At 32.5% G+C, this 24,067-nt stretch overlaps 1 protein-coding gene across 6 annotated transcripts in view; it reads right to left on the reverse strand.

Moving 5' to 3' along the window:
- SNX14 (sorting nexin 14) overlaps nucleotides 1–24,067 on the reverse strand; it is a 64,963-nt gene that overhangs the window by 20,951 nt on the left and 19,945 nt on the right. For 2 of the 6 annotated variants that reach the window (XM_087443844.1, XM_004422086.3), the window contains exons 6-16: nucleotides 23,163–23,250; nucleotides 18,606–18,690; nucleotides 13,185–13,341; nucleotides 12,103–12,178; nucleotides 11,302–11,346; nucleotides 11,112–11,192; nucleotides 10,897–11,011; nucleotides 5,197–5,352; nucleotides 4,702–4,826; nucleotides 4,123–4,181; nucleotides 1,891–1,917 (exon numbers count right to left, since the gene is read on the reverse strand). In XM_087443844.1, the coding sequence (XP_087299970.1) occupies nucleotides 1,891–1,917; nucleotides 4,123–4,181; nucleotides 4,702–4,826; nucleotides 5,197–5,352; nucleotides 10,897–11,011; nucleotides 11,112–11,192; nucleotides 11,302–11,346; nucleotides 12,103–12,178; nucleotides 13,185–13,341; nucleotides 18,606–18,690; nucleotides 23,163–23,250 (1,014 nt within the window). The remainder of the gene's footprint in view (nucleotides 1–1,890; nucleotides 1,918–4,122; nucleotides 4,182–4,701; nucleotides 4,827–5,196; nucleotides 5,353–10,896; nucleotides 11,012–11,111; nucleotides 11,193–11,301; nucleotides 11,347–12,102; nucleotides 12,179–13,184; nucleotides 13,342–18,605; nucleotides 18,691–23,162; nucleotides 23,251–24,067) is intronic. The other 4 variants (XM_014781097.2, XM_087443846.1, XM_004422087.3 and 1 more) reach the window with 4 other exon arrangements.

Genomic DNA, 24,067 nt, shown 5'->3' on the forward strand with positions numbered 1-24,067 from the left:
AGTTTAGAGGGATGAATAAATAGGATAATATTTATTAACATTTGAAATCTACCTACTATTTAACTTTAAAACATTAACTGAACTACAATGTTTAAAAGATGAGAGACCCCTAGTGGTACATAGTTCTTACTGCCATACCTATTTTGAAATCGATAACGTGGTAAAACAGAATATTCATTTGGAACTGTACCACTAAAATAATACAGTGTAACAGAAAAAAATATAAAACTACGACCTTCTCAGTACTTCATTTTTAGATAGAACTTAACAAAATTTCTGTCCTCTATGACATTTTTAAGCCAAATTCAACTTTATAATCATAAGAATATTCAAAAGAAGAACGAAGTATAAAATACATCTTACTTAACATCAAAGTAATAAGAAGAAAATATAAAATGCCAAAGGGAAGGGTTAGCAATGAGCATAGGGACAAAAGCAAATGTAGCCTGAGGAAGCAGCCTACTCTGCCATATACACAAAATGCTGCTTTTGTAATTTTTTTCAAAAATTAATTCCTAAACGCAGAAAAAGCTGGAAAACAACAAAAAAGCCAAAAAGCAGCAAAAATTTCTTCCATTACAGCTACCGCCCCATGTTTCAAAAAAAAAACATAACTTTTACCCAATTTAAAACTCATGCTCATTCTGTAATATTCCCCTTGTAACAGATACTCAAAGAAAAATGACTATTTTAAAATCCAAGAAAGTTTGTTTTGAATGCTTAACTTAATGGATAGCTATTAATCCTACAGGCAAATTCATTTACTGAAATAATGCAACAACTACAGAAATCAAAGTAAATTGATCAAGTCTCAGATACACCAGGTATATTAGTGACATGTGCATTTTATATGCATGTCCAAGGAGCAAATGAAATTTATTTTAAAACTGGAAAAATTCTAATAATAAGTACTAAAAAGGCTACTTAAACTAGATTATTTTATTTAAACAAGCATGCAATGAGTGTTTTTTAAAAATCCAGAATTGCAAACACAATTCTTTCTGATAGAAGAAATGTTTCCAAAAACAAATACGAAAGTGTTGACAAAATATTATTAAAATCTCTAGAATCTAGATAGATTATTCTAGTCTCTACAACCTAGATAGATTATAAAACAATTGAGCTTTTTGTTTTTTTGTTTGTTTTTTGTTTTTGTTTTTCTTTTTTTTGTGAGGAATATCAGCCCTGAGCTAACATCCATGCTAATCCTCCTCTTTTTGCTGAGGAAGACCGGCTCTGAGCTAACATCTATTGCCAATCCTCCTCCCTTTTTTTTTCCCCCCCAAAGCCCCAGTAGATAGTTGTATGTCATAGTTGCACATCCTTCTAGTTGCTGTATGTGGGACGCAGCCTCAGCATGGCCGGAGAAGCAGTGCGTCGGTGCGCACCCGGGATCCGAACCCGGGCCTCCAGTAGCGGAGCGCACGCACTTAACTGTTAAGCCACGGGGCCAACCCCAATTGAGCTTTTGAAATATGACATTTTTAAAAAATATCTCACTTGTGATTATACTCAGAAATACAGAAATATTGTACTTTTTCCTTAAAAAAGTTATTTAAACATAAATAATTCTAAAAGTAATTTAGCAAAATCAATAACAACAAAACAATGAGTCAATAGCCTTGAAAAGCTAGATACTAGCTTTTTATTTTTATACTGACATTTTTATTTTATGATGACATATATCATGCTATTTCAAAAAGAAGATATCTAGAATCAAAGTAGAGGTTAATTTTAAAGGGATATCCCAAATAGGTGATATAAAGGCAGTAATAGCATATTGTTTCATTTTTTTTCTTTTTAGTTGTACTTAGGTTGTTTTGGGTATACTTTCTGGACTTAAACAGATAATTTATACAGAAAAGAACCACATGCTGTCTCAAGACTTACCGAAAATCATCCAAACTTAGGCTACCTCTGCAATAACAGATATGTGAAATTATGTAAGAAAAGGAGAGAGAGAAAGCCCAGATATTAAACAAGTTACACTTTAGAACACAAAACAAAATTTAAAAGTTTTAAAAGTTACACAGGTGGATAGCATTCATCTTTGCAAAGGGAAGGAATTCTTATGAATAACATGATAGAGGAAAGGGAAACAAAGCACAACGGATAACTGTTTTGGGGGGTTTGGGAGTATGAATTCTAGATCATTATAAAAAAATTCTTAAAAACTCAGTATGGCAGGAAATAATTCTGTATTTTTTGCCCTCCTTTAAGCATACCATTTTTTTGATACAGTGGAAAGTATGCAGAGACTAAGCCACCAAAAACTTGGCACAGAAAACAAACTCGTATTTTCCAGCATGGAATTCATGTCCATATTAAGATATAATTATGTGTGCTTCACACATTTTTAGTTTGAGTATTTTAAAAAGCATGTTTTAAACTAAGAAGCGAGTTAACAAATGATCCCTAAATATTTTTTTAAGTTATGCTTTGAGTACGGAATAAAATAGAATAATAAATTAAAATTAATATGCAATAAAATTTTATTTTTAAAATACAATTAAATAGAATGTAGACATAAAATGTATGAATAAATATTTTACATATTTTAAGTCACTTAGCAAATTAGCAATGCTACTCTAAATTTTTAATGAAAGAACGTTAAGAAAGTCTTTTACTTATTTTACATAGGTAAATGAATCATTAAGTATCATAGAAGCAGAGTCCTGACAAGATTGATAGTTAACATTAAAGTCAGGTCAATATAAAGAAAAATATACTTTAAAAGACCATAATCAATACCCAGAATGAAAACCCGTATTTTCTTCCTGTTTATTTTATATTTTAAAGCCAGCAAAATTAGCGCCTTAATATGTTGAAGACAACTAGGTGTTTTCAAAGTGGCAAAGAAAGCTTTCTATCTCTGAAGTTATGACCCTGACTTAGATTTAGCTACTCAGCAGGCTTATAAAATCAAAGAACCGCTTACCCTTACACGGTCCTATATAGGAGTTGCATTAAGCTCAATATCCTAGTATGAGACTCCAAACATCCTAAGTCTATAAACAGGGATAAATTCCACCTGTTTCTCAACTGATGCTTGGAAATTTGATAAAAGTCTTGAAAAAATATCCAAATGAGAGAAGAGGTGCATAGATTGGGTGAAGAATGCTATTTTAAATAGCATGGATGGGATTTTTGTTAAATAAAGTCAATGTTTCATGGCTGTAATATATAAATTCTTAGGAAAAAGGAGTGATATTTTACAACGAATCATAAAGATATTTTCCACCTTTCAGAGTAGTTATTACATGCATACAACTTATAATGAGGCACTGTGTAAGAATTAATATTTAACATTCAAAAAAATTCAAATCTATTTCTACAACTTTTGGTTATGTCAGAAAACACAATATATTCTCCCCATGACTAAGGCTTTCACCTTTTTCCTTGTACTAGCTATCCAAACAACTACTCCATTTTCTGACCTATCTACTTCTCTCTCTGTACCACATCTCCAATTTATTTATATATTTATTAGATCCTTGCTCAGACCAACTGGAAGGTATTGAGAGCAACGTGAATATCTATTCCATAGATTGAAAAATTTGATACCTGTGTCAATTTTGTACATATAACAATGCAAGGACAAATTAAGACATTAACTATCCAGTTTATAAATGAATAAAGCTTCTCTTTTCTGTTACTGTTCTTTAAGTCATTTAGAGAGCCAGAAGGGAAAGGGAGAAAAACCCCTCCACTTTTGTAATCAGTAATAATAAAAAGTAATAATAGAGTAAAAGTACCCTAATAAAAAATACTCTCCAGAAAAAAAAAATTACTGTCTACAATTGAGTCACCCGTGGATATCATTTATGCATGCAGCCCACAGTCTCCAATAAAGCAGGTGATCAAGCACTGGTATGTACTCACTTTGAGATTAACAAGGCAATGCTGTATATCTTGGTAAATTTTTCTAAAAGAATTTCAGGGATTTTCAGGTTGCTATAGGTAGTACAGTTCTACAATTCCTGAGTAAAATGTCTTATCTACTTATGTAGCAATGGAACCATATATTCACAGAAAAATAGCTAATAAAGACAACAATGCTATCACAAAATGATTAGCATCAACAAGTACAAAAAAAACATACATATGATTGAATACACTTACCTGTTGAATTTTGAATTGCGTGTTGGTGACTCTGCACCTCTTAAAAGCTGTCTGAAATACTTCAAAAATAATTATGATTTATTAAACTAATATTTGATATTGAAACAGGCTACTTTACCTTACTATTTCCCAGTTTAAAGAAAATGTTACTTAAATCAAGTGAATACAACCACAGTCAAAGAGAGTAAGGATTAAAATATTGGAGATATGGCAAATGGAGATATTCAGGCCAATTGATTTCCACAGGTCTGTAAATAAAGTATATACAAGAAGAATGGGGTTTCTGCATCACCACAGTACTACAAAGCCACTCAGGCATATGGCAAATCAGGTAGACCAATTTGGTCACAATCTACCTAGTCACATATATACAAACATAGTTTTGGTATTGAGAGTTGTTTTTATAATCAACTTCTAATCTTCATCAAGTTACGTAGTAGAAAGGAGTATTCACTTGCTTAATTAATTATGTTTTATTTTTCTGTTTCTTTTGTTATTTGAATCACTCATCTAACTATATCAAAGCCACTATTAAATTTTGAAGAAAAATCCTCAAACAAGATTAATACTTTGACTTACCTCATCACTGTGGCAGAACATAGGAGTAAACACATTCTCCAAGAGAGAAAGTACATGTTCATATGCTTCGAAGAGACATCTCATAGTCTGAAGTTTCACAACATCCATATATGGGCCTTCAGCAACTATTAAAAAAATTATTGCAGAAATTGTTTGTGAATATCATAAATACATTATATATTAGTTTAAAATTCATGACAGTGAAAGAGCATACGAACAGTCCTAAAACTATGTTTAGCAGAAAATACACTATAAGGTATAGAAATCACACTAGAAATAGGAATTACAAACACCAAGTCCAGTTGTGGCAAGTATTAGTGATGTGAATTGTGAATAAGTTTCTTCATCAAACCTTTCATCATGTTAGTAAAACAGGATAATGGCTGCCTGTGTATCTCACATAGCTGTTGCAATAATAAACCGAAAATACATGAGAAAATTCTGAAAACTGTAAAGGGGCTACAGAAGTCATTCTCCTCATCATCTCTGACTTACTTTTTTGAATCTCCTCTACAATGAAGGGATCAAATCGAATTTTGTCAATACTTTCATCCAAACAATATGTTTTATAAATCTTCTGCAACTCCTCATGAAGAGATAGCATTTCATCATTTGACAGCTCTGGTCGCAAAATTCTATCATTGAATTCCTCTGGAAAATTAGTAAAGAGTAATAAAAAAATGAATTATTTTAATACAAAACCATTCATGAAAACTTCATGTTCCCAGTTTAATTGTAATCAACATTAAAAGCAGCAAGTATAAACAATCTATTCATCATTGCAAGCTTTTTAAAAAGATTTAATTGGGAGTAAAATAACTACTCAGTGAAGGAGAAATTCAGTAAACCAAATATTTTATATACTAATATTAAATATGTAAATACAAATTTTCTGACATTTAGAATAGTAAACACACTTGTAAAATTTTCTTTAAAGAACATATTGGATTAATTTCTTATATCAAAGGTCTTTAATATTTTGAAACCTGATTCACTAAATAATAGTGAAAATTAAGGCTTTTGAGTTCCAGTGAATGTTTTTAAACAATATTTCCTTCTATCATGGAGGCTACTGCTACAGAGCAGTGAGGGAGCTGAGAGTCTGAATAAATGAACCATTTTTCTAAAATGACAGATGATAGCACTTAGGAGAGCCAAAATATTGACTGCTTTTTTTTTATTACAAGAGGTGTTAATATGGAGTTTACTCCTTAATTCTTAATTATCCAAATGTTTCCAAGAGGAAAGGAAGGAGTTTAAAAAAGAAAAAAACTTGAACAGAACATATAAGATCTTTGGGACGATAGCAAATTCATATACTGGAGTCTCAAAAGGAAAAGAGAAAGAAAATGAGGCAGAATATTTGAAGAGATAACAGCCAAGAATTCTCAAAAATGATGAAAGACAACAACCCAGATATCTAAGACTCTTAGTAAAATCCAAGCAGAATAAACAAAAAGAAAACTACACATTATAGTCAAATTACTGGAAACTAAAAATAAAGAGAAAATTGTAAAACCAGTCAGGAAGAAAAGGAATATATTATATACAGGGGACCAAATATAAGAATGGAAGTTAATATCTCATTAGAAACAACAGCATTGTCCAAAAGACAATGGAAGAATGACTTTAAAGTGCTGAAAGAAAAAAACTATCACCCTAAAATTCTATATACAGTGAAAATATCCTTCAAAAATTAAGACAAGGGGCCGGCCAGGTGGTGTAGTGGTTAGGTCCCCACACTCCACTTTGGCGGCCCAGGGTTCATGGGTTCAGATCCCAGGCGCAGAGATGCGCACCACTCATCAAGCTATGCTGTGGTGGCATCCCACGTATAAAATAGAGGAAGATGGGCGCAGATGTTAGCTCAGGGCCAATCTTCCTCACCAAAAAAAAAAGAAGACAAAATAAACATCTTTTCAGAGAGATAAAAGCTAAGACAATTTACCTCCAGCAGATTGGTACTATGAGAAATGTGAAGATGATTTCTATCAGCAGAAGGGAAATGACAACAGAAACTTGGTCATGACGACAGCAGAAAGTAATAAAGAGCACCAGAAAGGTAAATATGCCAATAACTATAAGGGCCAAAATTTATATATGTGTGTGTGTGTGTGTGTGTGAGACTGTTGACTATTTAAAGAAGAAATAACAGTGTACTGTGGGGTTTATAGCCTACAAAGAATTAAAATATATGATAACAAGTATAACAGGCAGGCAGGGAGAAATCTGAGGTAAACATTGTTCTTGAAGCTGTAAAGTATTTTTAAAGGAAGACTGTGATAAATGAAAAGATGTTTGGTGTAATCTCTGAGCAACCACTAAAAAAACAAAGAAGAAAACAGAAGACACATAAATAAAAAGTCAATAGAGGAGACAAAAAATGCAATACTAAAAAATATTCAAGCAGTGCAAAGAAAGGCAAGAAAGGAGAAAAAGAAGAACAAAGAATATATGGAACAAATACAAAACAAACACCAAGACGTAACAATAAACTTACAATAATTACATTAAGCATAAAGGTACTACAACCCCCAATGAGAAAGCAAAGATTAACAAACTAGATTTTCTTAAAAAGCAAGATTCAACTATATGCTATTTATAAGAAATACATTAAACACTTTAATCAAATGGAAAAAGATATACAATGCAAACCCAAGTGTAAAGAAAGATGCTGTAGCTGTATTAATATCAAACAAAGCAGACTTCAAGACAGAGAATTATCAGAGATAAAGAAGAGCATTTTAGAATGATAAAAGGATAAATTCATTAAGAAGACAGCAATTTTAAATGTGTCTGCACCTAATAATAAAATTCAAAATACATGGAAAAAAATTAAGAAAATTAAAGGGAGAAAAAGCAAATCCATTAAAAAAATGAGAAAGAGTATAGAATATTTGAACACAATCCATCAATTTAACCTAATTGACATTTATAGAACACTACCCAACACAGCAAAACAGACGTTCTTCTAACATGCACATGGAACATTTATTAATAAGACAGACTATATGGATGGGCCATAAAACAAGTTTCAATAAATTTCAAAGGACTGAAATCACACAGATTACGTTCTCTGATCAGAACAGCATTAAATTAGAAATCAATCACAATAAGATATCTCAAAAATCCCCAAACATTTGTAAATTTAATAATACACTTCAAAATAACCCAAGGGTCAGAGAATAAACCACAGAGAAATTTTAAAATATTTCAAACTGAGTGACAATAAAAAACATACCATCAAAAACTTTGGAATTCAGCTATAGCAATTCATAAGAGAGAAATTTATAGTTTTAAATGCCTATGTTAAGAAAGAGGACAAATATACAAATTGATCATCCGTGCTTTCACCTTAAGAAACCAGAAAAAGAAGTGCAAACTAAAGTCAAGGTAAGTAGAAGAAAGGAAATAATAAAAATAAAAGCAGAAAATCAGCAAATCAAAAATATTAATAGATTTGATAAACCCCAAGTATTATACACTAAGAAAAAAGAAAGTACAAATTATGAACAAAGAGAGGACATCACTACAGCTCCATAATAAAAGAAGGTGAGGAATAACTTGGTAATAATAAAATAGGTTACTGAGATGCGCTAAAAGCATTCAAAAAAATTCAATATCCCTTCACGATAAAAACTCTCAGAAAACTAGGAACAGATATCTATAAAAATCCCAGACTAATACACTTAATAGTACAACACTAAATGATTTCCCCCTAAGATCAGAAACAAAGCAAGGATGTCAGCTCTCACTTCAATTCTTGTAGTGAAGGTCCTACCTATTGCAATAGGCAAGAAAAAGAAATAAAAGGGATAAATATTATAAAGGAAAAAGTAAAACTGTGTATTCACAGATGACATGATTGTGTATATAGAAAATCCTAAGGAAATCTACAAAAAAGCTACTAGAACTAATAAGTGAATTTAGCAATGTCACAGGTACAAAGTCAATATGCAAGAAATCAATTCTACTTCTGAATATTAGCAACAAATAATTTAAAAAATTATTTTAAATACCACATACAATTACATCCAAAGACATAGAAACCTACCATGAAAACTACAAAATATTATGGAAAGAAATTAAATAAGACTGAAATGAATGGAAAAATATACCATGTTCATGCATTGGAAACCTAAATACTATTGAAATGTCATTACTCCCCAAGTTGATCTATAGATTCAATGTGATCTCAATCAAAAATCCAAGCTGGCTTTGCGCATATGTGTGAGAGAGAAAATTGGCAATCTGATTCTAAGAATTATACAGAAATGCAAAGAACCTAGAACAGCCAAAACAATCTTGAAAAAGAACGAAGTAGGAGGCCTCAGACCACCTGATTTCAAGTTACTATATAACCAAAGTAATAAGACTGTAGTACTGGCCAAAAAAATGGCCAGTACTTATCAATGGAAAAGAAGAGAATCCAGAAATAGACCCACACACACATGGTCCAATGATTTGACAAAGATGCCAAAGTAATTAAAGATGGGAAAGAAATGTCTCTTCAAAAAATGGGTATTGGAAAAACTGGACATATATGGGAAAATATGAACCTCTACCCCTACCTAAACCAAACAAAAATTATTTCAAGATAGATCACAAACCTACATGTAAAATATGAAAGTATAATGCATCTAGAGAAAAACAGGCAAATATCACCTTGACTTAGGGTAGGCAAAGATTTGTTATGCAAGTCTTAGAGAGGACTAACCATAAAATTAAAAATAGATATACTGAATTTCATTAAAACTAAAAAGTTCTACTCATCAAAAGACACTATTCAGAAAAATGAAAAGACAAGCCATAGTCTGGAAGAAAATATTCCTAATAGTTATATCTGACAAAAGACTAGTATCTAGAATATATAAAGAACTCCTATAATTTAATGACAAAAAGGAAAACAATTCAACAAAAAATAAAGAAGTGTTAAAAGACGAATACTTTCATAGAAAGATATTCAAATGGCCAATAAGCATATGATGAAGTGTTCAACACCATTAGTCATTAGAGAAATGCAAATTAAAAGCATAACAAGATACCAACATACACCCACTAAAATTAGAAAGATAAACACCATCAAACTTTGGTAAAGATGTGGAGCAACCAGAACTCGCACACATTGCTAGGGGGGTAAAATATTACAAGCAGTTTAGAAAACAATTTGGCAGTTTCTTACAAAATTAAACATATATCTACCCTGTGACCCTGCAAGTCTACTTCCAGTTATTAAATTATGCCCAATAGAAAGTCTTCTACAAGAATGTTCATAGCAGCTTTATTCATAATAGCCCAAAAGTGGAAATAGTCCAGATATCGATCTACAAGGAGAATGGATAAAGAACCCATGGTATACTCATACAAAAGAATACTACTTAGCAATAAAAAAGAGCAAACTACTCATCTATACAACAACATGGATCAATCTTAAAATACACTATCCTGAATCAACGAAGCCATGCACAAAAGAGTACATACTATGTGATTCCATTTATATAAGGAAATTGTACAGGCAAAACTAACCTGTGGTGAGAGAAATGAGACCAGTGATTGCTTTGGCAGGAGAGGGAGCAGGGGTGGATCATTTGGGAGGGGCCCTAGGAGAATTTTATGGGGTGACAGAAATGTTCTGTATCTTGATAAGGGTGCAGGTTACACAAATGTACAGATGTGTCAAAACTGATCAAACTGCACATTTCAGTTCTATGAGTTTCACTGTATAAATTATTCCTGAATTTTTAAAAATTTATAAAGAAATTAGGTGCATTAAAAAATTAATCTTTTCACAGAAAGCCCATCAAGTGTCTCATAAATCCAATAATGCAAGATGTTACAGAGCTTATAATCAAAATAAAACATTTTTATATCTGATTATTTAATCAAAATAATCCTTAAAAACTGTGACATAGTGCTATTAATATGGGCTAATGATTGGATCTTTAATATATTTTCATTATACTGAAGTTTTAGTAGTTTTTTCCTGCTAATAGGATTTGGTTGAAGTCAGTTATAGATTATGTCCCAATGTGGAAAGGAGTGGACACTCAAGAGACAACCCATAGGTGCTCTTAGAATATCTACTAAATGCAAGTCCAATGATAGATAACAACTACAACATTGGATGTGATCTCAATAGTCAAATATATTAAAAAGTTTAAAATGATTTTGGTGAAGTAGATAGGTAAACCTCACCCACAGTCAGACAAATTTGCAACACGTGCACGGCTCCTTCTTGTTTCAGGAAGTTCATAAAACGAAATAAGAGATCTTGCTGCTCTCTGATTTGCTTCAATTCTAACTTCAGCACCTTGACACAATAGGAGAGGAAGAGTAAGTTAAGACTATATAAATACATGATAAAATTGTCTATATCAAAAGTAATATAAGTTATTGCTTAAAATACTTACAGATGGCTTTTTATTTCTAGGTTCTGCAAATTTCTGCAAGAATGGAACCAAAGGGGAAGGTGGTTCCGTTGCTTTTTCAGGCTTTGAAGAAAGAGAATTAATTAATTCAATAAAATTGTCATTTGGTTTGACAGATATGAATCCAAATTCAATGCAATCTGAAGTGTTTTCTAATATGTTCAATACTCACTGGACTGTCATCTATGAAGATGATAAGCAAATGATTCACAGTATCCTAATGGAAAATAATAAACATAGGTCAAAATAATTAAATTACTGTATTCTGTACAGAATTCTCAAAGCCTTTATCATATTATGAAAATTTCTGGAAAAATGAAGAAACAAATGGAGCAGTGGCAAAGCATCTGCACTTTTGTAATACAGAGGTATTTTTAAAAATCTACAATGCAGGGTCTCACCTTTTGTGAAAATGGGCAAAGAAAAGTTATTCTGACTTGGGCATTTAAAATGTTTATAAATTATTCCTGTTTCTTCAAAATCTTACTGGATTAAAAGTAAAAGCAACTCAAGTGTCCATCAATAGATGAATGAATAAGCAAAATGTGGTATATACCTACAATAGAGTATTACTCAGCCTTGAAAAGGAAGGAAATTCTGATATATACTACATCCTCAAGGATGAACCTTGAGGACATTATTCTAAGTGAAACAAGCCAGTCACAAAAAGACAAATACATGATTCCACTTATAAGAGGTACCTAGAGTAGTCAAATTCATAGAGACAGGAAGTTGAGTGGTGGCTGCCAGGGGCTAGGGAGGAAGGAGGAATGGAGAATTATTGTTTAATGGGTATAGAGTTTCAGTTTTGTAAGATGAAAAGAGTTCTGGAGATTGGGTAGTGGTGATAGTTGATCAACAATCTGAATGTACTTCATAGTACTGAACTGTACATATAAAAACATTTAAAATGGTAAATCTTATGTTATATGTATTTTACCACAATTAAAGAAAAAAATTTTTTAAGTCTTACTGGATCAGCTAGGAAATCCAAAGAAGGAAGGAACACCGAACCAGAGAGGATCTCTCTTAAAAGTAGGGTCAGGGATCTGGAAAAAGAAATAACATTCTATATATTTAGTAATTTACATTAATTCTTCCCTGGGAATCTTGCTAAAATGCAGACTATGATTCAGTAGGTCTGGGATGTGCCCCAAGATTCTGCATTTCTAACAAACTCCCAAGCAATGCTCATGGTACTGGTACACAGACCACACCTAGAGTCCTCTGGCTAAAAGAGAATACTATTTAAGAGAACAAAACCATTTCCTTAGCAGGAGGGACTCCAGTGAGCATTAGAAAACACTTCCCATCTCAGAATATTTAAAATGTTTAATGTATTTTTAAATTAACATTTAAATGTTATATGTTTAATAGTATAATAAATTATTGTTTATTATACTAATGCTAATATGCTTAATAGTATAATAACTTATTTTGTAATTATAATATTTACACTAATATTATAAATGAATTTGTTTAAAATAAAAGTATTTTAATTAAAATATTAAAATTTTTAAATAAAATAAAGTAATATTTAAAGTACATCACTAAAAATAAGCCACGGTTTCTCCTCTAAGGATTATGAGGGTAAGAATAATGAGTTAACTTTAGGAAATAATCCAAACACTGTCCTGCCAGAACAAGGGAGGATGGACTAGACGACCTCTAATTATTCTTCCCAGGTAGATACCTTAAAACTCAAACTTGTCTATATAGTTTATTCAAAGCGTTTCTGCCAGTGAGTCATAATATGCATGTCTTTAAAAAGGTACACCATGGAAGTAACAAAGTATAATGATATCAAATAAGAAAATTAATTTTATTCATATTTATCTTTGATTTCCCAAGATCTTAAGCAACACAACCCATCATGAATACTTAGCACCTAAAATGACACTTTAAGACCTGACAAATAATATTTCTTAAATGAAAAATTATTCACATCATAGGCTAACCTCAAGTTTTAGTGTACCCCTATTACGATCAAGAATAGCAATATACATATGGCATGGTATGCAAATACTGCTATGACATTTTCCAGTCTATTTATACCTGCAGTCTGTTGCTTTAGGAGGCAAAATATAAGGAAAAAGTAGTTCGGTAAGTTTCCTTAAATAGTGTAATTCATCTCTTCGACTCCTCAAAGCCACATGAAGCTCTGGACCATATTCTTCTAAAGCAGCTTGCTGTAAAAACTCTGTATTTTCTACTATAAATAGACATAAAAAATAAATATTTAAAGAAGTTAAGCAACACTAAATCACTTCAGCCATTTTCACTAACAAATAGAAAATCATTTGTTAGTAGTAGTCATTCCTTTTCTGGCCTTCCTTTCTTTCCAATATGTATTCTACTGGGAAATTTTTCAAAAACAGGATATAAGAAGAACAATTTTCCTCTTTGCTGGAAGTTTTTAAATTTTGCAATAAATTGATAAAAAAATCCTTTCCCCCTTGGCAAACAACAATTTAAACTCATGTCACTACTTTACAAATTATATTAAACAAAACCAAATGTTTAAAAAAAAGAGTAGAAAAAACTATAGAAAACACCTAAGCACACACAAAGCTTTTGTTATCAGATGTTACATCTTGTTCATCCTCTGTAAATACAAAAAAAACCATTCTTAAAATTCTTTATTGTCTCTGCTTTCACATCAAAATCATTCAGGTAACCTTGTAAAGCAATTATAGTATTGGCTTCCTTGAAGTTCTGTATCTTCTGCCCAGAGTATAGGACACAAGAGGTACAGAACTATGTAAGGTGGAAGTCCATGAACAGATACATTACTTAATAAATATCAACTGATGATAAAAGTTATATTAACAGAAAGTTTTCTTAAAACACCAAGCACTAAACTAATATTTTAGAACTTAAAAGTAACAGTATTGCCACTCCTTTTTATAGACCTCCAAAGACTAGGAGAAAAGTAAGTCATGCTTTGCCCTAACTGCATTCTGCATCAAGTTTTAAAATCATGTAGTCTGTGAAGGGAATCTTAACCCTGATTTAAGGGCATTTATTTTTGACTATTTCTATTTTTACTGAAAGAGAATGCAAGCACGTTTACCAAAAAACAAGCCAACATATGCATTCTAAGGGTGTGAGTACTAAGAAGGTAAATAAAGGCTATCTGCCCCTAAGGTACAAAAGCAGGATTGGCAGGGGCTGACCCAGTGGCGCAAGCGGTTAAGTGCGCGGGCTCCGCTGCGGCGGCCCGGGATTTGCCGGTTCAGATCCCAGGCGTGCACCGACGCACCGCTTGTTAAGCCACGCTGTGGCGGCGTCCCATATAAAGTAGAGGAAGATGGGCACGGATGGTAGCCCAGGGCCAGTCTTCCTCAGCAAAAAAGAGGAGGATTGGCACTGGATGTTAGCTCAGGGCTGGTCCTCCTCACAAAAAATAAAATAAAATAAATTTTAAAGAAATTTAAAAAAAAAGCAGCATTGGCAAAGAAGGAGATAGTTTTTACAAGAAATGCATTTTATTTTATAATTATGCAATTATTTGCCAAGCATTTTTTCCCCAAGAATTTGGGGCACAAGTCTTTTAAAAATTCATATCATGAGCAAGGATTTAAAATAAGAAGCCTAAGCTACGCTAAATCCCAGCTTTACTTCTTTACTAATATGATCTTGAACAAATGACATAATCCCTTTGAGCCTCAGTTTCTACTTCAGTAAACAATTATTAAATAGTTATTAACACTGAAAAGTCATCATGCAAAATGCACAATTATAATATTTGTTGTGATTAAGCATTCACACAATTATATAAATTAAATCACTAGATTGGAATCTACCTAACATATGTCAGATGTGAGAGATTTTTGTAGTCCTAGATAATGAGAAAATAAAAGGGTCAGGCAAAAGACAAAAAGAATATAGGGGAAAGAAACCTTAATTGGGAATAGAAGCAAAATATAGATGCTGGAAAACAAGGCATGGATTAATCCCCACTAATCACCAGTATATCTACTGTCTAATCAGTCAGCAGTTTTCAAACCACAAAAGGAAAGGTCCCCAGAATCCATGACAAAGAGACATCTTTAGGATGAAAGACTGGAGTAAGGTCTTTCTGCATAATTATTATCAAATTTAAATTAAACCAGTGCTTCTAAGGTATATATATTCAACATTTCTAAGGGCTATGGAAGTACTTACAAAGCCAGAAAACATCTATATAATCTCTTTTCTCAAGAGGCAGATTAAGGAGAGAACACTGAGAGTGTAAGGATGAATATGGATGAAGAGATGAAAAGATTAAGTATTTCCTGAGTTATGCACAATTGCGGGGCCAAAAATTTAGAAAACAAATTCATGCATTAAAGAAATGAAAAATCAAAAATCTGAAAACGTTTTAAGTAAGTCTATCTAATTCACTGTCATAATATTTTGAACACCAGGACTTTTAGATAAAATAAGAGTCCTCCTAATTCTCTGGCCTTTTAATTCTATGGATTTCATTAATTACAATGTTATTAATGAATCCAATCTAGCAGTTTATGATAATTTACAATTGAGGATCATTTTTTTGTTTGTTTTTGGTAAGGAAGATTCACCCTGAGCTAACATCCATGACAACTTTCCTCTGTTTTGTATGTGGGATGCCTCCACAGGATGGCTGATGAGTGGAGTAGGTCCACGCCTGAGATCCAAACCCATGAACCCGGGCCGCCAAAGCAGAGCACACAGAACTTTAACCATTTGGCCAGGGGTTGGTGCCATTGAGACCATTTTTTATATGACTACTAGCAAATTAGCAACTCCTTTCTTGCAAAGACTCAAAATAAATTTCAGTCAAACTGGTCTGTCTATATATATAACTCTCATAGAGACAAAATAATTTGGGGATTTTATTAAACTAATCAATTCTACTAAAATAAAAGATGACTCCATTTACTCACAGTCTGAGTTCAAAATGTTTGTTTTTAGAACAAAATAAAGACTATATTAAAAAATACTTTTCCCACACAAAAACTTGCACACAAATGTTTATGGCAGTTTTATTCATGATTGCCAAAACTTGGAAGTGACCAAGATGTCCTTCAAGAGGTGAATGGGTAAATAAACTGTGGTATGTCTATACAATGGTATATAATTGAGCAATAAGAAGAAATGAGGGGCCAGCCCGGTGGCATGTGGTTAAGTTCATGCGCTCCGCTTCCGCAGCCCAGGGTTTGTAGGTTGGAATCCCAGGTGAAGACCTATGCACCGCTCATCATGCCATGCTGTGGCAGCGACCCACTTATAAAATGGAGGAAGATGGGCAGACATGTTAGCTCAGGGCCAATCTTCCTCAGCAAAAAAAATGACTAAATAAACAAAAAGAAATGAACTATCAAGCCACGAAAAGACATGAAAGAGCCTTAAATGCATATTTCTAAATGAAAGAAGCCAGTCTGAAAAGGCTATAGTATAATTCCAACTATATGACATTCTGGAAAAGGCAAAACTGTAGAGACAGTAAAAAGATCAGTGGTTGCCAGGGGTTCACAAAGGAAGGAAAGAGAAATAAACAGGTGAAACACAGCAGATTTTTAGGGTGGTGAAACGATTCAGTATGATATTGTAATGGTGGATACACGGCATTGTGCATTTGTCAAAATCCACAGACTGACTATACAATACAAAGAATAAATCCTAATGAAAACTGTGGACTTTAGTTAATAATAATGTATCAACGTTGGTATATCAATTGTAACAAAGGTACCAACTAATGCAAGATGTTAATAATAGGGGAGGGGGGATATAGGGGAACTCTCTATACTCAGCTCAATTTTTTCTGTAAACTTAAAACTGCTCTAAAAAGTAAAATTTACTAATGAAAAAAACTCCTTTCCAGTATTTTTTTCTGACAGTAAAGTAGATTTAACAAAATGGCTACAACAGTTACTATGTTCTAACGTGTTTTTGCCAGTGACAGAATAATAATTTTAAAAGTTAATTTTTTATTTAACAATTAAATTACACATATTCAAACTCTTCTACTTTTAACTATGTTGAAGGTAAAACTATTTTTACTTGTTATAATATTATAAATAAGATGAACACAGAAAATTTTTTAAATATATAATTTGAAATGCTTCTCACACCTGAGGAATTATTCATACCAAAGGACAAATAAACTGATAATTTGATTTAACTTCAACTCTACCTAGAACATAATTTCCCCAAATGTACTCTGATTATATTAATTGATATTATGAGGGAGGGAAAATTGGTTCCATGCTCAAATGAGTTTGGGATGTACTGGTTTAAACAAAGTTAAAGCTATTTGTTTGCGGCAGGACTACTCAGAGATTTTGGTATGCTGGCACTTACTTGGAATTTCCAGAAGGAGAATACAATATCTAGTAATTACCAGACAATACGACCATGAAACTTCTTCTATGTACATGCTTATCTACATAGAGTAGTATTCTGCAGAACATAATTGCAAAAGCTTTGACAAAGAAGAATATCAAACGTAAACACAAGGAAAAATCTCAGTTTCGCAAAGAACCAAGTACAGAGCATAGAAGTAACTTTGTTAAAAAGGAACATTTCAGGGGGCCGGCCCAGTGGTGTAGCGGTTAAGTGCTCACACTCTGCTTCAGCGGCCCGGGGTTCACGGGTTTGGATCCCAGGCGTGCACCAATGCACCGCTTGTCAAGCCATGCTGTGGCGGCGTCCCTTACAAAATAGAGGAAGATGGGCACAGATGTTAGCCCAGGGCCAATCTTCCTCAGCGAAAAAAGGAGGAGGATTGGCATTGGATGTTAGCTCAGGGCTAATCTTCCTCACAAAAAAAAAAAGGAACATTTCACCTTGATCTAAGAGCAAGAGAAGTGCCAAATGAAAATTTCATTCATTCAATCAGAAAATATTTGCTGAACGTATGTGCAAATCATGACAGTATAAAGACCAGGACACACAAAAGAAACTGCAAATAGGTCATCCTAGCTAAAGCATAATACACAGTAAAAGACAGTGTAGATAAAAACGTTTGACTAGATAGGAAAGTGTTTAAATGTACAGTTTAGACACTATAGCAGAGTCATTACATTGTTTTTTAGTGGGGAGGTAACAGGAGAATTGTGGTATTGTGAAATTAACACGGTAGCGGTATATAAGATGGGCTAGAATAGGTCACAACTCTTGAAATTGTTAAGGAAAAAGGGAAGAGATGTGAGAGATACCTCAGAGGAAGCAATGAAAGCAACAGACTATCATTCAAAAAAAAGATGAGTCATCAATATCTAATTATACTTAATTAACTAACGATATTTTAGTTTTCATAGATTCTTGAGTTTTCACAATCACTTATATGGTTAACAAATTACTGAAAAGAATTTCAGTTGAAAGAGAACACTTTCATAGCATTTGTGAATATATTAGCTAATGTACCAATACTCATACTTAGATATTTAAGGTGAAAGTTGGTATATAAAAACAAAATCACTCAAACTTTGTAGTAGAAAATTGTATTACCTTTCTGACTGGCTTTAACTATCACTTCTATATGCTTCATTGCTGCTTTTAATAGTTTCTTGGTTATAATAGATGGAATATCCACCTAGAAAAATTCAACATTAAAATAAAACTTTTAAAATAATTACCACTAAGTTACAATGGCAGGAACACTATATTTAAGATACTGGAACATATGATCTTAAAAATTAGAGGTATTATTTGCAGTCTTTCAAAAAACATAACTTAAAAGCACTTTATATTCTTGGATCATACTAACTGTAACTTGAACAGTTTTTCTACCACAGTAATGAAAATATATCTCAATATGCATAACCTAAATACTAAATTTTTCTCACATATAATACCTTTATTCTTGACTTATTTCTTTAATATGTTCGTTTTAAATGCATTCAAAAAAGTTCTCAAGTAACACATCCCTTTGAGGCTGTAAATCTGTGTTTACTAAGGTTACTTGAAAATGAACGTTTTCATTCAACTTACAAGACAAATCCTGTTTTAAGATATATGGAAGCATTCTATTTTGGAATAATATTAAGTTCATCATTCCCCACAGATATTTTTCAACTTAAAGGCTGGAAACTGTAGTGACAATCGTAGGTTAATGAGAGAGGGTTGAGGGCTTATATGTACACACATAAAAGAGAGAAAAAATAAAACTGAAAATAAATGGCAAATAAAATAAATCACCAAAAAGCATGTTTATTGGACTTCAACAGGCTTATCTTCCGCCACTAAAATCAACACATTATGTTTTCCCTTATCAAAAGCATAAGAAAATTGCATCATAATACGGTTAAGTTCTGTGTTAACTTTTCTATTCTTTTTAAATTCCATATTAAGGAAGAGAAAAAAAATCACAGGCTGATAAATCTAAGTGTGATGGATCATAAGCCCCCAATTTTTAGTGATTTACTAGTAAAACCAGAGCAGTTTACAGATATCTTTTGACTGTATAAGATCAAACATGTTCAATAAGAGGGGATATTTTTGCTAGTAGTATGTGTTACAAAATAACATTACTCTCCATTTATCTCTGGCCTCTTGGTACTTGATGATTATAAATTACTCTCATATTTATCAAATAAACAATATGTTTTAGTTTTCAAACATTAAAAAATCTTCTCTGAATACTCATGAAAATTTTCATTTGTAAGTTCCATTTTACAGACTTCAGGTCAGAATCAAAATGTTAAAATAATGGGTTTGTCACTAAACTCTGATTTAAAAAAAAAACACTGTGGACCTTAAATGACTCTTTGTTTTCACTATCCCCAAACTGCCAATTTACATTATCCAGGCAATGGTAACAAGGATAGAACACTGTACTAGAAATAAGATGACCCAGGCCTAATCCTTTGCCCATTAACTACCTCTGACACTTTGCCAAAGTTACTAATTTTTTATAAAATGGTTATGACAATGACTCATTTATCTCCTACGATAATGATGCAGACAAAATGTAAGGAAAGAATATACAGCACAACAATCCAGAAAATGGAAGAAAATATTTGTAAATTATATATCTGATAATGGACTTGTATCCAGAATATATAACGAACTCTTGTAACTCAACAACAAAAAGACAAATAACCCAGTTAAAAAATGGGTAAAGGATTTAAACAGACATTTCTCCAAAAAAAAAAAAAAAGGTATACAAATGGCCAATAAGCACATGAAAAGATATTCAAAATCATTAGTCATCAGAGAAATGCAAATCAAAGCCACAATGAGATACCATTTCACACCTACTAGCATGGTTAGAATCAAAAAGTGAGATAACAACTAGTTCTGGCAAGGATGTAGAGAAATCAGAACCCTCATACACTGCTGGTAGGAATGCAAAATGGTACAGTCACTTTGGAAAACAGTCTGGTAGTTCCTCAAAAGGGTAAACACAGAGTTACCATTTGACCCAGTAATTACACTCCGAGGTATATACCCAAGAGAAATGAAAACATATATCCCCCCAAAAAAACTTGTACACAAATGCTATAGCAGTATTATTCATAATAGCCATAAAGTGAAAACCAATCCAAATGTCTGTCAACTGATGGATGGATAAACAAAATGTGGCATATCCATATAATGGAATACTATTCCGACATAAAAAAGAATGTACTGATACATGCTAAAATATGACAACATGGATGAAACTTGTAAACATTATGCTAGGTAACCAGTCACAAAATGCTACATATTATATGATTCCATTTATATGAAATGTCCAGAATAGACAAATCTATGGAGACAGAAAGTAGACTGGTGGTTGGCTAGGTCTAAAGGGATGGGAGAACAGGGGTTTATGGCTGAAGAATATGAGGTCTCATTTTGGATAATAAAAATGTTCTAAAATTGATTGTGGTGATGGCTGCACAACTCTGAGAATATGCTAAAAACCACTGAATAGTATACTTTAAATAGGTGAATTGTATGGTATGTAAAGTATATCTCAATAAAGCTGCTAACAACAAAAAATATATATATAGCACACTCCAAGTATAAGGTACTATAATTTTAAAATCCACTAGGCTATTTCAAAGCCTAACATAGATAGCATAGGTATTAACTAATACCTATAGATGAATTCACTGTAATGAGTCAGCTATTTGGTCAATTATTTTAATTTTCTTATGCTAAGTTGTAATTTAATAGTTTATCATCAAACAATTGATATTTCTTACTAAATCTTTTATTCCACTTAAAAGTCTACTATGAGATAATTGCCTCAGAACTTTTTTTTTAAACAATATGGTTAACATTTATCAACTTCTTTCTATTTACAAAAATGAAAATGCTCAATGCAAACAACACATGGTGAACAGAAAGAAATGCATGCAAAGAACCAAAAACCAGCATCAACCTTCCACTGTAATAAGAGTTAACAGTGATAAAAATATATATGTCCTTAATATACATATTAACAAGCTTTAATATGTGAGCTTTGTTTTCAAAGTGGAAAAATACCACATATATTATTTTCCAGCCTCTTCCACTTAACTATGTAAGATAAATAATTTCCCATGTAAATAACTACTATTCTACAAAATGACTTTTCTTGGCTGCATAGGATTCTGTAGTTAGCATGTATTATATTTAATCAACCAACAATCCTATCACTAGACATCAGCTTTTCTTTTTTTTTTTTTTTTTTGAGGAAGATTAGCCCTGAGCTAACATCCGTTGCCAATCCTCCTCTTTTTGCTGAGAAAGACTGGCCCTGGGCTAACACCCGTGCCCATCTTCCTCTACTTTATATGGGATGCTGCCACAGCATGGCTTGACAAGCAGTGCGTCGGTCCGCGTCTGAGATCTGAACCTGGGAACCCCAGGCCACCGAAGTGGAGCGCACCATCTTAACCACTACACCACCAGGCCGACCCCTCAGCTTTTCTTTTCAGTTTTCCTTATTATAAATTATACAGCAATGAATCTTTGAACATACATTTCTGATTATTTCTTTAAAATATATTACAAGAAAACGGAATTAAATTTGGGAGTAGAGACATTTTTAAGTCTGTTAATAAATATTACCAAACTGCCTTCCAGTGTAAAAGTTATACCAATTTGGATTTGTACTTGCTTTGCCTATTTCCCCACAATAACCATTAATAGATATTATCATTCTTTTTTTCATCTTTCCCAATCTGATAAGCAAAAGAATTGCATCTCATCAAAAAACTGTATACATTTGATGTGAAAGAACATAATTTTCAAGTATTCATTGGCCATTTTATATTTTCCTTGTGTGAACTACTTATTCATATTTTTTGCATATCTTTTCTACAGTGGTTGATTGTATTGTTCATTTCTTGAATAGGTAAAGAAACATTTACTAAGATTTATTTTTATTTTATTTACTAATGGCAGAGATATTATATACCAATTTATTGTCAATATGTTCAATTTTACTGCATTGACAGGGCAATAGACAAGTATGTGTCTATAGCCAACACACTGCAAGTATAGATAGGCAAAGATTCAAATGTACACAAAACATGGCTTAAAAAAAATTTTTTTTAAGTAGATCATAATCATTACCATTTACTCAGTAAATTCATCTATTTATTTATTTTTTTTTTTTTTAAGATTTTATTTATTTATTTTTTCCCCCCAAAGCCCCAGTAGATAGTTGTGTGTCATAGCTGCACATCCTTCTAGTTGCTGTATGTGGGACGTGGCCTCAGCATGGCCAGAGAAGCAGCGCGTCGGTGCGAGCCCGGGATCCGAACCAGGGTCGCCAGCAGTGGAGCGCGCTCACTTAACCACCAAGCCACGGGGCCGGCCTAAATTCATCTATTTAGAATAGGACATTTTTTCCTATAGTTGTCTTTTTATTCCTAATTGTCACAAACCAAGATATCCAAGCATTAAATTAAAGAAAGTAAAACTGAACAATGAATCAAAAGTGACCCGTTCGTCTTTTAATCTAAAAAATGAAAAGTGAAGGAAAAAACAAATACACACAGTATATAATAAGGTGAAAATAAGATTTTAAAGAATCTCTTGAGTAACGATAAAGCCTCAAATTTCCAAATTTCTCTTATAAATATATACCTTGTGAATCCTTCGAATTAAGACAGATGCAAAAAACCGTAAGGTAATTCTCAGTTCATCAACAAAGGACTCATCATCTGTTACATCCCTTCAAGTGAGGAGAAAAGCAAGCATTTAGAAGTTCAGAGAAATACACAGCTTCATCTTCCAGAAACCAAGGGAAGTCCAGAATTTCCCCTTTTTTCCATTTATTTATGCTATTTTTCTTTTCATTTTTAACAAATCATGCATTACATTATAGAATCATACACAGACATGTATAAATAAGAAAATAAATCTCTCCCACAATTTTAGTACCAAGATATAATCACTATTAACTAAATTGTAGTATATATTTCCCTATAGACTTCCCCATGTATGCAGTCATATTTTTACAATACTAAGATCATTTTCTAAGCATCATCAAAGAAATTTCTAAGAAACAAAACAAAGAATAATCTGGGAAAAGCAACATAATTAAATTAATACAAAATTTTAAATCAGTTTAAAATATTTATAGATGAATAATTAAATCAATTCTTTGTGTGTGTGTGTGTGTGTGTGTGTGTGTGTGAGGAAGATCAGCCCTGAGCTAAAATCTGATGCCAATCCTCTTTTTTTTTTTTTTTTTTTTTTTTGCTGAGGTAGATTGGCCCTGAGCTAACATCCGTGACCATCTTCCTCTACTTTATACGGGACACCACCACAGCACGGCTTGACAAGCAGTGCGTCGGCACCCACCCAGGATCCGAACCTGCGAACCCCAGGCTGCCAAAGTGGAGCACGCGCACTTAACCACTTGCGCCACCAGGCCGGTCCCTAAATTAATTCTAAAAGTAAAAAAGAAACGTGTATTCTATTTGTAAAAGAAAATAAACTGAAACTCAAACATTTTTAAACAGAAATTTTGACAACATTCTTCTCAA

This window comes from Ceratotherium simum, chromosome 19 (genome assembly GCF_057802395.1).
Source record: "Ceratotherium simum simum isolate JZ-2026a chromosome 19, ASM5780239v1, whole genome shotgun sequence".
Lineage (NCBI taxonomy): Eukaryota > Metazoa > Chordata > Mammalia > Perissodactyla > Rhinocerotidae > Ceratotherium > Ceratotherium simum.